Source organism: Trichomycterus rosablanca, chromosome 12 (assembly GCF_030014385.1).
Source record: "Trichomycterus rosablanca isolate fTriRos1 chromosome 12, fTriRos1.hap1, whole genome shotgun sequence".
In the NCBI taxonomy this organism is placed as follows: Eukaryota; Metazoa; Chordata; class Actinopteri; order Siluriformes; family Trichomycteridae; genus Trichomycterus; species Trichomycterus rosablanca.
This window is the reverse complement of record NC_085999.1, coordinates 39,586,550-39,599,685: the sequence shown is the minus strand read 5'-3', so window position 1 is coordinate 39,599,685 and position 13,136 is coordinate 39,586,550. Positions and strand designations below refer to the sequence as shown.

At 38.4% G+C, this 13,136-nt stretch overlaps 1 protein-coding gene across 1 annotated transcript in view; it reads right to left on the bottom strand.

Moving 5' to 3' along the window:
• Positions 1-13,136, bottom strand: part of ikzf2 (IKAROS family zinc finger 2) — a 91,135-nt gene that overhangs the window by 16,575 nt on the left and 61,424 nt on the right. Inside the window, exons 3-5 of the mRNA XM_063005732.1 lie at positions 12,954-13,058; positions 4,765-4,956; positions 58-225 (exon numbers count right to left, since the gene is read on the bottom strand). Coding sequence (XP_062861802.1) covers positions 58-225; positions 4,765-4,956; positions 12,954-13,058 — 465 coding nt within the window. The remainder of the gene's footprint in view (positions 1-57; positions 226-4,764; positions 4,957-12,953; positions 13,059-13,136) is intronic.

Sequence of the window (13,136 nt, the reverse complement as noted above, 5' to 3'; positions counted from 1 at the left end):
GTAGTGCACTAATTACACAGACTGGTAAGCTGGATTTGGAACGAGACCCTGACTTACCCGAGTGGGTACGTAGGTGCCCCGAGAGGGCGTCGCGCCGGCGGCAGGCGTAGTTGCAAAAGGGGCATTTGAAGGGCTTTTCACCCGTGTGCAGCTTGATGTGTCTCAGCAGGTTCCCCTTCTGGGTGAAGGTGACGCTGCACTGGTTACACTGGAATGGACGATCGCCTGCAAAACCAGAAAGGCTGTTGTTTATTTAAAATCTACCAAAATATAGGATTTTGAAGTAGATCTTAAAATAATAAATATATATTATTATAATAATAATTATTATTATTATTTTAATTATTATTTTTTTATTTATTATTATTATTATTATTTTTTAATTATTATTATTATTATTATTATTATTATTTTTATTATTATTATTATTTTTATCATTTTGTATTATTATTATAGTTTTTTTAATATTATTATTATTATTGTTATTATTATTATTATTTTTTTTTATATTCTTCTTCTTCTTATTATTATTTATTATTATTATTATTATTTTTAATATTCTTATTATTAATATTCTTCTTATTATTTTTATTTTTATTCTTCTTATTATTATTTTTAATATTATTCTTATTCTTATTCTTATTATTTTTTTTTATTATTATTATTATTATTTTTATTTTTATTATTATTATTATTTTTATTATTATTATTATTATTATTTTATTATACAAAGACAGACTACATTAACTGGGTTATACTGGTTGGACTGCTGCTGAAACACGTGGTGTAACCGCTGTCCCACAGATTGTTGTGTCGGAGGAGAGGGGGTCAAATCACACAAGATTGCAGTGCATGCTGGGTACTGTAGTGCAGCTCATTGTAAAACAGGTTAATACTAATAAAGAATGAAAGTTAATCCATGAGCTGGGTCTGGTGTACACAGACGCTGTGGTGAACGTTTAACCCTGATGTTCTGATCTGTACCTGGAATAGGACGAGTTTCAGGTTCAGGTTCAGAGCCCGAGCGCTAACCACCGCCGAGCAGGCTGCACTGTTGGTTTGGTAATTAGATCAGTGGGATGAAAGAGCGCTCGATCTTTAGAGCTCGGCCGTCTCTCTCGGTTCTTTTTGCAGCTCATGGTTCACCACACCAGCTCTCCAGCACCTGACGGGTTTTTATTATAGAGACGTGCTGCGTTCAAGCGCTGAAGTTACTCTCGTCCTACAAAGTGGTGAACGTGGAAATACTAGCTCGTGTCTCTTAGCTTTTCTAACTTTACTTTACTTACTAACCTGCCTTACTTACCTAGCTTACTTACCGACCAACCAACCTAAGGCAGACCGACGACCTACTTGTTCTCTTACTTAATTACTTACGTACATATTACTTCATACATATGTATTTACTTACTTACTCACCTACTTACCTACCTACCTATCTACCTACCTACTTACTTACCTACCTAACCACCTACTGACCGACTAACCTATTTACTTACCTACCTACCTACCTACTTATTTACATACTTGCTTAATTACCAATCTACCTACCTACTAATTTATTTACTTACTTACCTACCTACCCACCTACCTACCTACTAACTTACCTACTTACTTACCTACCTACCCACCTACCCACTTACCTACCTACCTACTTATTTACTTACCTACCTACCCACTTACTTACCTACGTACTTAATTACCTACTTACTTAATTAATTAATTAATTACTTACTATCCTACCTACCACCTATTTACTTACTTATATACCTACATACTTACTTACCTACCGACCTCCCTACCTATTTACCCTACCTACCTACCTACTTACCTACTTACTTACTTACCTTACTACCTACCTACCTATTTACTTATTCACTAACATACTTACTAATTGTATTTTAACCCCTTTAACTGCTTTCAGATTTTAGTATTTGTGACCAAAATCATTAAAATGCTGGAGCAGCTTGTTTGTTTAGATTTTTCTCTTTTTTTTAAAAGCTTTTACATGAATCAGACTCGGAGCACATCACTGCTTTTGGATTGAGAAGAAAAAAACAAGAATAATTTAGAACTTGATCCCAATGACACACAAGTCAGGATGGGGGCGTGCAAAAAAAAAAACCACCCCACCCCCCACCGGGTTCTATCAGCGCTCCTATTAATGAGACTTTAATGTATGAGGAACTGAGAACAATAATGGTTGCAGGTTTGTGAGTGGAAACAAAAACATGATAGAAATTCCTTCACTTTACTCAGTAAACAACATTTAAAATCATAAACACTTGTGTTTTTTTAACATGAACTTCCCTTGAAGCTGCTTGTAAATCTTAAATCTGAGCCTGACGTTCTGATGAAGATAAATTAGCAGCAGTCGAAACGTCTGGAACAGGTTATGGAGGATTCCTGGGATTTTGTTCCTGAGAAAACCACCAAACCCGTGCTGTACCCATCAACCTCTCAACGCTTATACAACCACGATGATGAATAAATAAATAATGTTGAGGTAGGATAAAAACATAAAAGATTGTGTAATAGGGCTGGACGTGCAGTGCTACTGAACAGTGTGAGGCGAATCCCAACACACCTACAAGAATGAAATGAACCCGTGTGCAGATCTTTAATTAAATACGGAGGCTAAAAGGCACTAATGAAAGGAGGAGAGTCTCAAATAAAGAAAGTATCCAGTATGAAATATATACTGAATGCAGTATGCAGTATACAATAAGTCTAGCATGCAGTATATAGTGAGTGCAGTATGTAGTATGCAGTATACAGTGAGTGTAGTATACAGTATGTAGTTTGCAGTATATACTGAGTGCAGTATGTAGTATGCAGTATACAGTGAGTGTAGTATACAGTATGTAGTTTGCAGTATATACTGAGTGCAGCATGTAGTATTCTGTATAGTGAGTGCAGTATGTAGTGAGTGCAGTATGTAGTATGCAGTATATACTGAGTGCAGTATGTAGTATACTGTATAGTGAGTGCAGTATATAGTGAGTGCAGTATGTAGTATGCAGTACACAGTGAGTGTAGTATACAGTATGTAGTATACTGTATAGTGAGTGCAGTATGTAGTATACTGTATAGTGAGTGCAGTATGTAGTATACTGTATAGTGAGTGCAGTATATAGTGAGTGCAGTATGTAGTATACTGTATAGTGAGTGCAGTATGTAGTGAGTGCAGTATGTAGTATGCAGTATATACTGAGTGCAGTATGTAGTATACTGTATAGTGAGTGCAGTATGTAGTGAGTGCAGTATGTAGTATGCAGTATATACTGAGTGCAGTATATAGTATACTGTATAGTGAGTGCAGTATGTAGTGAGTGCAGTATGTAGTATGCAGTATATACTGAGTGCAGTATGTAGTATACTGTATAGTGAGTGCAGTATATAGTGAGTGCAGTATGTAGTATGCAGTACACAGTGAGTGTAGTATACAGTATGTAGTATACTGTATAGTGAGTGCAGTACACAGTGAGTGTAGTATACAGTATGTAGTATACTGTATAGTGAGTGCAGTACACAGTGAGTGTAGTATACAGTATGTAGTATACTGTATAGTGAGTGCAGTATGTAGTATGCAGTACAGTATATATTGAATGCAGTATGTAGTATTAATCCGGTGTTTTTACATGTTCCTGACACAGTCACATGCACAACTGTTATGGCATCCGTATCTTATTAATAACATGAATTACATTTATCCCCCCCCCCCCCCTCCTCTGAGCAGGGTGTGCTTGTGTGAGTAGACTGAGGTATAAAACATTGATCGAGTGATTAAACCCGTGTCAGTGTTTCAGTGTTTCAGTAGGAAGAATAACGTGTGTGTAGGAGGGTGACGGTAGGTGAAGCGTGTATCAGAACAACAGGACAGGTTTAGGAACGCTCTCCCAGGAATCCCCCGGAACCTGTTCTGGATCTCTTACGCAAGCTGCTCAGGATTCATCACCTCGTCCCTCCTCTTAAACTCAGCTCAGCGCAGTAGGTGAAAGGAAAGCAGGAGATTTTAGTTTGAGATTAAATAGTGAACAGAGCAGGTCAAATATACTCATATTTATATTATTATTATAATGATTTTCATGCTCATAAATTCAAGTTATAGATTTTATCGGTCGCCACAGTGGATCACGTCCTCTGGTCCTATTTTATTTTATTTTATTTTATTTTATTTTATTTTATTTTATTTTATTTTATTTTATTTTATTTTATTTTATTTTATTTCATTTTATTAGATTTGATTTTTCCATTTTTTATTTTTAAATGTATTATTATGTATTTTATAAATTGTATTCATTTTTATTTATTATTATTCTTTATTATTTACATTTTATTTTATATATAAATTTTTTTATTATTTATTATTTTATGTATTTATGTATTATGTATTTTTATTTTTATTTATTATTATTTTTTTTTTTTTATATATTTACATTTTTTTTTTTAATTATTTATTTATTTTTTTTAATAATTTTTATTTGTATTGATATTTATTTATTTATTTTTTACCAAGGGTGCCAATAATTTTGAAGTCAGTTACAGTTCTGACACAGTAGAAGTTTTATAGTCTCACTCAGCGTCACTCACATTAAGGATGAATTCAGACCAGCCAATCCACCTTCTGCAACCTTTTAAGAGCTGGGTAAAGAGAGTGAACCAGAGTACCCGGAGGTGAGATTCGATCCCAGCTCCTCATATCAGACTCGGGACAGTTTTTGCACAAACCCGTATGTAAGGCTCAGTATAATAACTACTTACCGTTAGGTAACCGCATCGCAGCGTCCGCCGCTCCCTCCGCCGCCGATCCCACATCCTGCTGATTGTTCGGACTGTCGATCATGGGCTCCTCCAGTCCGGACCCTTCCTCACCGCTGTGGACCGTCTCATCCTGAGCAGCGACCCTCCGCTCGGCGTCCTCGTCCGTTCCCTCCTCCTGCTTGATCTTATGTACTGGAATAAAAAATATACATTAATAAATAAACTGATGAATAAATGAATAAGCAGATGTTCCGATTCATCCCAGCATGAGTAATAAAAATTCTTATTTATATTATTTTAATTTATTGATTTACTTTTTATTTCTTTTAGTAATTTACTTTATTTATTCTATTCTTTTATTTTATTATTCATGTATTTACTTTATTTATTTTATTCTTCATATTTATTATTTTAATATTTTTCACTTTATTTATTTATTTTTTTATTCTTTTTATTTCTTATTTTAATATTTTTTACTTTATTTATTTATTTAATTCTTTTTATTTATTTATTTATTTATTTATTTTATTCTTTATATTTATTATGTTAATATTTTGTACTTTATTTATTTATTTAATTATTTTTATTTTTATTTTATTATTTATTTATTTACTTTATTTATTTTATTCTTTTTTTATTCATAATTGTATTTATTTATTAAATTGTATTTTATCTGCCAATAATTTTGAAGACAGCTGTACAGTTCTGACAGTAAAAGTAGAACTCTCACATTTATCATAATCACTCACATCAAGGGAGAATTTAGACCAGCCAATCCACCTTCTGCAACCTTTTGAGATATGGGAAGTGAGAGGAAACCAGAGTAGTGAAGCTCGAACCTGCAACCTTCCGATCTACAGTCCAGGACCTTAAAAGCTGAGCTACTGCTATACTAAACAGCAAACCAGGCTTTTTTGTCCAACGTTAGTGGATAAGATTTGAACATAAGATCTGAATGTGCCAAAATTCCCACAGACACACTCCAGAATCATCAGCTATTCCACAAGAGCGGTGCCTGTTATAGCTGTTAAGAGAGTTAAAAGATAAAGAATCCATATAAATGCTGTCGTTTTAAAATGGCATACTTCTCATTCATTCATTCATTCTGTTTTACCACTGCTGTTTCCTGGTCAGGGTCACGGTGGGTCCAAATCTTTCTCACACACACACACCTAGGACAGTTTTGTTTCTCTAATTATTCTGACTGCATGTCTTTGGACTGTGGGAGGAAACCGGAGCACCTGGAGGAAACCCACACAGAGACGTTCAGAACTCCGGAGGTGAGGTTCGATCCCTGGTCCTTGAGACCCACATTGCTGTGTTGCACCCACCCCACCAGTTCCGTTTATGTGAGCGTGAGATCCAGCGGGCGCGGTCACGGTTACTCAAGCGCGGTGTGAACGCAGAAACGTGGTCGATGCCCATCGTCTCCACCGAAGCCCAAAGTTCCTGCTTCAGCACCGCGCTGTGGGCGCCGCTTCTGCTCTGAGGAACCTCGAGCTTCTACTGAACCAACGTCCTGGATCCTGAGAACCTGGGGGACTCGCTGTGTGGGGTTCCAACCCATATATGTATCTGCTTGTCATGTATATATGAGTCTCGGAGTGGTCGAGAGACAGTAGAGGATTCTGGGTAGGATTGAAGCGTAACCTTTCGGTGTGTGAGTGTAGGCCGCTCCTGTGACTTGAACACGGCGGCGGCGGCGGCGGTACAGAACAGGTCGAGCTGGATGGTGAACCCGCGCTGTAATTATCACAGTTTTTTTATTCAGTCGAGACGGAAAACCTACAGACGCTCATTAACGTCTCACGGTTCGTCTCGTTTGTCTGGTGCTGTGTCTATTTTTGGCCGTGTGTGTGTGTGTGTGTGTGTGTGTGGTGATGGCCTCCCAAATGAGTGTGATACAGTTTTTAGATCATCACCCCCCACCAGCCCCCAACCATCAGTCTGTTAGAAACCAAGTTTCATTCTTTATTTATTTATTTATTTATTTAGATGTAAGAAATTGTGATGTATTATTGGATGTCATTATATTTTAATTGTATTATTTATTTATTTAGGTGTAGATGTGATGTATTGTATGTCATAATATTTTTAATTTTGTTGTTTATTTATTCATTTAAAATAATAGCAGAACATAAATAAATGTGAATTGAAATTAAACTGTATTTATTTATTTATTTAGGAGTAGATCTGATGTATTATTTGATGATATTATATTTTTAATTTTATTATTATTTATTTATGTATTTATGTATTTATTTAGGGGTAGATCTGATGTATTATTTGATGATATTATATTTTTAATTTTATTATTATTTATTTATTTATTTATGTATTTATTTATCTAGGAGTAGATCTGATGTATTATTGGATGTTTTTTATTTATTTAGGTGTGGATGTGGCGTGTTATTGGACATCATTATATTTTTATTGTATTATTTATTCATTTAAAACAAAGCAAAACATAAATAAAAGTGAATTGAAATTAAACTGTATTTATTTATTTATTTAGTATTTTGTATTTTTGGGTGTCATTATATTTTTAATTTTATTATTATTTATTTATTTATTTATTTTATCTATTTAAGTGCAGATGTGGCATGTTATTGGACATTATTATATTTCAATTAATTAATTAATTAATTTATTTATTTATTTAGGTGTAGACGTGATGTATTATTGGATGTCATTATATATTTTATTTTATTATTTATTTATGTAAAACAATAACAAAACATAAAGAAATGTAATTGAACTGTATTTATTTATTTATTTATTTATTACTGGTAGATAGACAATTTCACCTTCATTTTACTTAAAGTCAGAGTTAAAAACTTTACACAATTTAATTTAAGTTTATTTGTATTTATTTATGTATTTATGTAACCAAGTGACGTCAATGAACCGGATCAAGAAAATAAAACCAGCTGAATTAAATAAAGAATAATGCAGGTTATGTTCATTTGTATTAACCCTAACCCTACTGTTTTATTGTGTGTTTTCACACCCAGAAAAAAAATAAAAAAATAAAAGAAAATAAAAAAATACAATTACACTTAATTATACTCATTTGATTAGTTTCGTCTCTTTGTCACTTTATTTTATTAACCTTAATATTCACTTACTGCATCCACTATAATATATAAACCCTGCAGCCCTCACACACCTCACACACACCTCACACACACCTCACACTAACACTTAAATATGAATATTTGTTGATTTATTTATTTACGTATATGAGTGTATGAGTGTATTAGCCTCTCGGCTGTCGTTCTTTAACACTAACTATGTTTTGAAACCTTGAGTATGCACCTCTTCCTCTCGGGGAGTTTGAACGCGCCGTGCCCTTTAGCTTCAGCCACATGAAATATTCAATTTACAGAGCTGGCATTTCCAAAGAAGTGTGACGGGTGTGTGTGTGTGTGTGTGTGTGTGTGTGTGTGTGTTTCACAATATTAGCGCAGCTTTAGCTTTCCAAGAAACACTCGCTAGCAATAAGAAGTGAGAATTGTGCGCTATAGAACACTCGCGATTTCTCAGAGTACCGATTCATCCCGTCCAACACGACACACTGAAGCTACATGGGACCAGGTGAATGCTTGCACACACACAGTCACCCTTCTAATCAAAAGTATTCACACCCCCATATACTTCACACACAGAAGGGACCCAAACTGCTCCACCTGGGATTCGACCCCAGGACCTTCTTGCTGTGAGGTGACAGTGCTACCCAAGACAACAAGTCACGCTGGTCTCTAATTTGACTTCACGAGAACAAAGTTCCTGAGGAACCATTTCACGTGGTTGCATAGTGGTCATGGTACTGGATTAGTAATCAGAAGGTCGCTGGTTTAAGCCCCACCACTGCCAGGCTGCCAATGTTGGGCCCCTGGGCCCCTGGTGGCCTAAGTTTGAACCTCTCTGTGTCTGTGAGTTGAGTGTGTGGTGATTTCTATAAAGGTGAATACAAATTTGCCTACATATTTAAAGTGGTTAAGGTACTGAACTAGTAATCAAAAGGTCGCTGGTTCAAGCCCCGCCTCTGCCAGGCTGCTGCTGTTGGGCCCCTGAGCAAGGCCCTTAACTTACTTGTTAAAAATGTATTCAGTCATAATTGTAAGACTGTTAAACTGTAAGTAAATAAATAATTAAATCTGACAGCGGTAGCTCAAGGGTTTAGGTACTGGACTGGTAATCAGAAGGTTGCTGCTTCAAGCCCCACCACCACCCTCCTGTTGCACCTGTTGGGCCCCCGAGGGACAAGGCCACAAATGTAAATCCAACATACTATATAAGGGCAACTGTAGCATAGCGGTTAAGATACTGGACTAGTAATCAGATGGTCGCTGGTTCAAGCCCCGCTACTGCCAGGCTGCCGCTGTTGGGCCCCTGAGCAAGGCCCCTCACTTGTTAAAAATGTATTCAGTCATTTAATTAGTTGTACTGTTTAACTGTAAGTAAATAAATCATTAAATTTGACAGCGGTAGCTCAACTAGTAATCAGAAGGTTGCTGCTTCAAGCCCCACCACCACCCTGTTGGGCCCCTGAAGGTCAAGGCCCTTAACCCGCAAATGCTCAAACTGGATAAAAGCATCCACTAAATGCCTAAATTGTAAATCAGATGTACTATATAAGGGCAGCTGTAGCCAAGCGGTTAAGATACTGGACTAGTAATCAGAAGGTCGCTGGTTCAAGCCCCACCACCACCCAGTTGGGCCCCTGAAGGTCAAGGCCCTTAACCCTCAAATGCTCAAACTGGATAAAAGTGTCCACTAAATACCACAAATGTAAATCAAACGTACTATATAAGGGCAGCTATAGTCCAGCGGTTAAGATACTGGACTGGTAATCAGATGGTCGCTGGTTCAAGCCCCGCTACTGCCAGGCTGCCGCTGTTGGGCCCCTGAGCAAGGCCCCTCACTTGTTAAAAATGTATTCAGTCATTTAATTAGTTGTACTGTTTAACTGTAAGTAAATAAATCATTAAATTTGACAGCGGTAGCTCAACTAGTAATCAGAAGGTTGCTGCTTCAAGCCCCACCACCACCCTGTTGGGCCCCTGAAGGTCAAGGCCCTTAACCCGCAAATGCTCAAACTGGATAAAAGCATCCACTAAATGCCTAAATTGTAAATCAGATGTACTATATAAGGGCAGCTGTAGCCAAGCGGTTAAGATACTGGACTAGTAATCAGAAGGTCGCTGGTTCAAGCCCCACCACCACCCAGTTGGGCCCCTGAAGGTCAAGGCCCTTAACCCTCAAATGCTCAAACTGGATAAAAGTGTCCACTAAATACCACAAATGTAAATCAAACGTACTATATAAGGGCAGCTATAGTCCAGCGGTTAAGATACTGGACTGGTAATCAGAAGGTTGCTGGTTCAAGCCCCGCTACTGCCAGGTTACTTGCCCTTGAGCGAGGCCCTTAACCCTCAATTTCTCACACAGTATACTGTCACAGTACTGTAAGTCGCTCTGGATAAAGCGTGACTCTCTCGCTCTCTCTCTTATCGTGGACAATAATCGCCGGAACATCGGCGCATCTTCGGCGGCTGCAGCTGGGTGAACTTGAAACGGTTGCCGGGACAACAAGTCACCGAATCCTTCAGCCTCCTCGTCCTCGAGCGATCAAAGACGCCAAACGAAGTGAGAGAGACGACGGCGGCGCGCCCACGCCACGCCAAAACAAAAACACCCGACACAAAACAACCCGAGAGGCAACAGAACAGATTCCTGAGGAACCATCTCACCTGGGTGCTGGACTAGTAATCAGTAGGTTGCCAGTTCAAGTCCCACCACTGTTGGACCCCTGAGCGAGGCCCTTAACCCTTATTTGCTTAGACTGTATAATGTCACAGTACTGTAAGCTGCTTTGGATGAAAGCGTCTAAATGCAGAAAAATAAAGAGCAGTGGTGGCTTAGTGTCTAGTGTACTGGATTAGTAATCAGTAGGTTGCTGGTTCAAGCCCCACTACTGCCAGGTTGCCACTGTTGGGCCCTTGAGCGTGGCCCCCAACCCTCAATTGCTTAGATTTAATAATGTCACAGTACTGTAAGCTGCTTTGGATGAAAGCGTCTAAATGCTGAGAAATAAAGAGCAGTGGTAGCTTAGTGTCTATTGAACTGGATTAGTAATCAGAAGGTTGCCGGTTCAAGTCCCACCACTGTTGGGCCCTTGAGCAAGGCCCTAAACCCTCAATTGCTTAGACTTAATAATAAAACGCTTTGGATAAAAGCGTTTGCTAAATGCAGAAAAATAAAGAGCAGTGGTAGCTTAGTGGCTAGTGTACTAGATTGGTAATCAGTAGGTTGCCGGTTCAAGCCCCACTACTGCCAGGTTGCCACTGTTGGACCCCTGAGCATGGCCCCCATCCCTCAATTGCTCAAATTGTGTGTAGTCACTTTAGAAAGTTATTGTAATTCGGTGGCTTGGTGGGTAGCACTGGCACCTCACAGTGAGAAGGACATGGGTTCGATTCCCCAGGGGGAGTCCTTTCTGTGTGGAGTTTTGTATGTTCTCCACATGTTTGTGTCAGTTTCCTCCCACTGTACAAAGACCTGCAGTCATTCACACCCCCACCAACGACATGATCAAAAGTATTCGGACACCACCAACTGCATGCTTGCACACACAATCACCTGTCTGAGCAAAAGTATTCACACCCCCACCAACTACATGACTAAAATAATTAGGACTTGCACACACACACACACACACACACACAGTCACCTGTCTGAACAAAAGTATTCACATCCCCACCAACAACACCCAACGACTAAAATAATTCGGACTTGCGTGCACACACACACACACACACACACACACACACACGAGCATGGCAGTGCACTCTCTCGCTCTCTCTCTCTGATCCCTCACCTCGATCTACTTCCCTTTTCTCTGTACACCAGCTCATCATGACGAGCCCTAAATGAAACCCTCAGCACCTCCTCTCACGTTCCACTTTAAGAACGAGGAGCGCTATTCCCATCACACACAGATGAGATGAGATGAGATAGGTGCGACTCGAAGCCTGCACGTATCTGGAAGTTTAAAATATAATCATTTATAAAAGGAAACAGCTTCTTCCTCTAAACCTCGAGCGCCAGTGCTAGTGCTGGAGCTCACTTCTCACTTTAATGTGACGTTAACAACAGACGGCTAATTAGAGCTGATCCAAACCACGTTTATTATTATTTTGATCATTTACTAAAATAAATGATTACTAGAGCCGCGTGTTCAGTTTTATATCTGTGTAAATGCAGCTACACTGGACTGGTTTCCTCCCAGCTTACAAAACATACTGAGCAACAGGTTAGTGTATCCACACCTCACACCAGTGTTTATACTGCTAAATAATAATAATAATAATAATAATAATAATAATAACAATAATAATAATAACAACAACAATAATAAATATATATAAATAATAATAATAATAATAATAATATAATAATAATAATATAATTATAATAATTATAATAATAATAATAATCATATTAGTGATTAATAATAATAATAATAATAATAATAATAATAATACTTAAAATATCCACCCAGCGCATCTAATAAGTGTTTTTACGCCATCATTCGTACCAGAACTGATGAAGTTCATCCAAATGTCTCGGATTTTTCATAACAATGAGATCAGGAATGTAATTTTAGGCTGATTTATTCCTCCTGAACCTGTTTAGTGTGTGTTGTGGATTACTGTACTGATGCAGCCTCGTGGTTGATGGTTTGAGCCTGGTCTGCTTTAATTATATACAGACACTCCTGACTTAACGACCTGCCTGTATAACAAGCGTGTGGACCCCCGAGCAGCTCTCTGATTGGTCGGTATTGTACGCTGGACCAAAACTTGAACCCAATCGTGGAAACGCCAGCGTGGCGTCTGTACGCCAAGCATCTCATCTCTCATCAGCGTTTCTCAGTCTCAGTCTTCACTACACTAGCGTCCGGCCAGACTCCCCAGGACCACGTTCCCTCTCTACATTTCTACTTTACTGTGTAATAAACCTCCTTTATACAGAATAATCAGTACAGTATACTGGGAGTACTGGTAAGGTGGGGGGGGGGGGCTCCTTGTTTATCCTGGTTATCGCTGCACTTAACGACCCGGTTGTGAGGAGTGTGTGTACGTATTTAAGCAGAGCGGGCGTGTCGGTGGGCGGAGACTCACCTGTAGGAGATGCGGGACTTTGGGAGCGCTGCCCGTTGTGTGTGTGGAGCGACAGGTCGACCTGCATTCTACTGATCTCCTTCCTGGGAGAGCGCTCGCCGTTACCTAAGAAACACACACACACACACACACACACACACACACACACACACACAGAAATTAGTGTTTAGGACATCGCCCTGC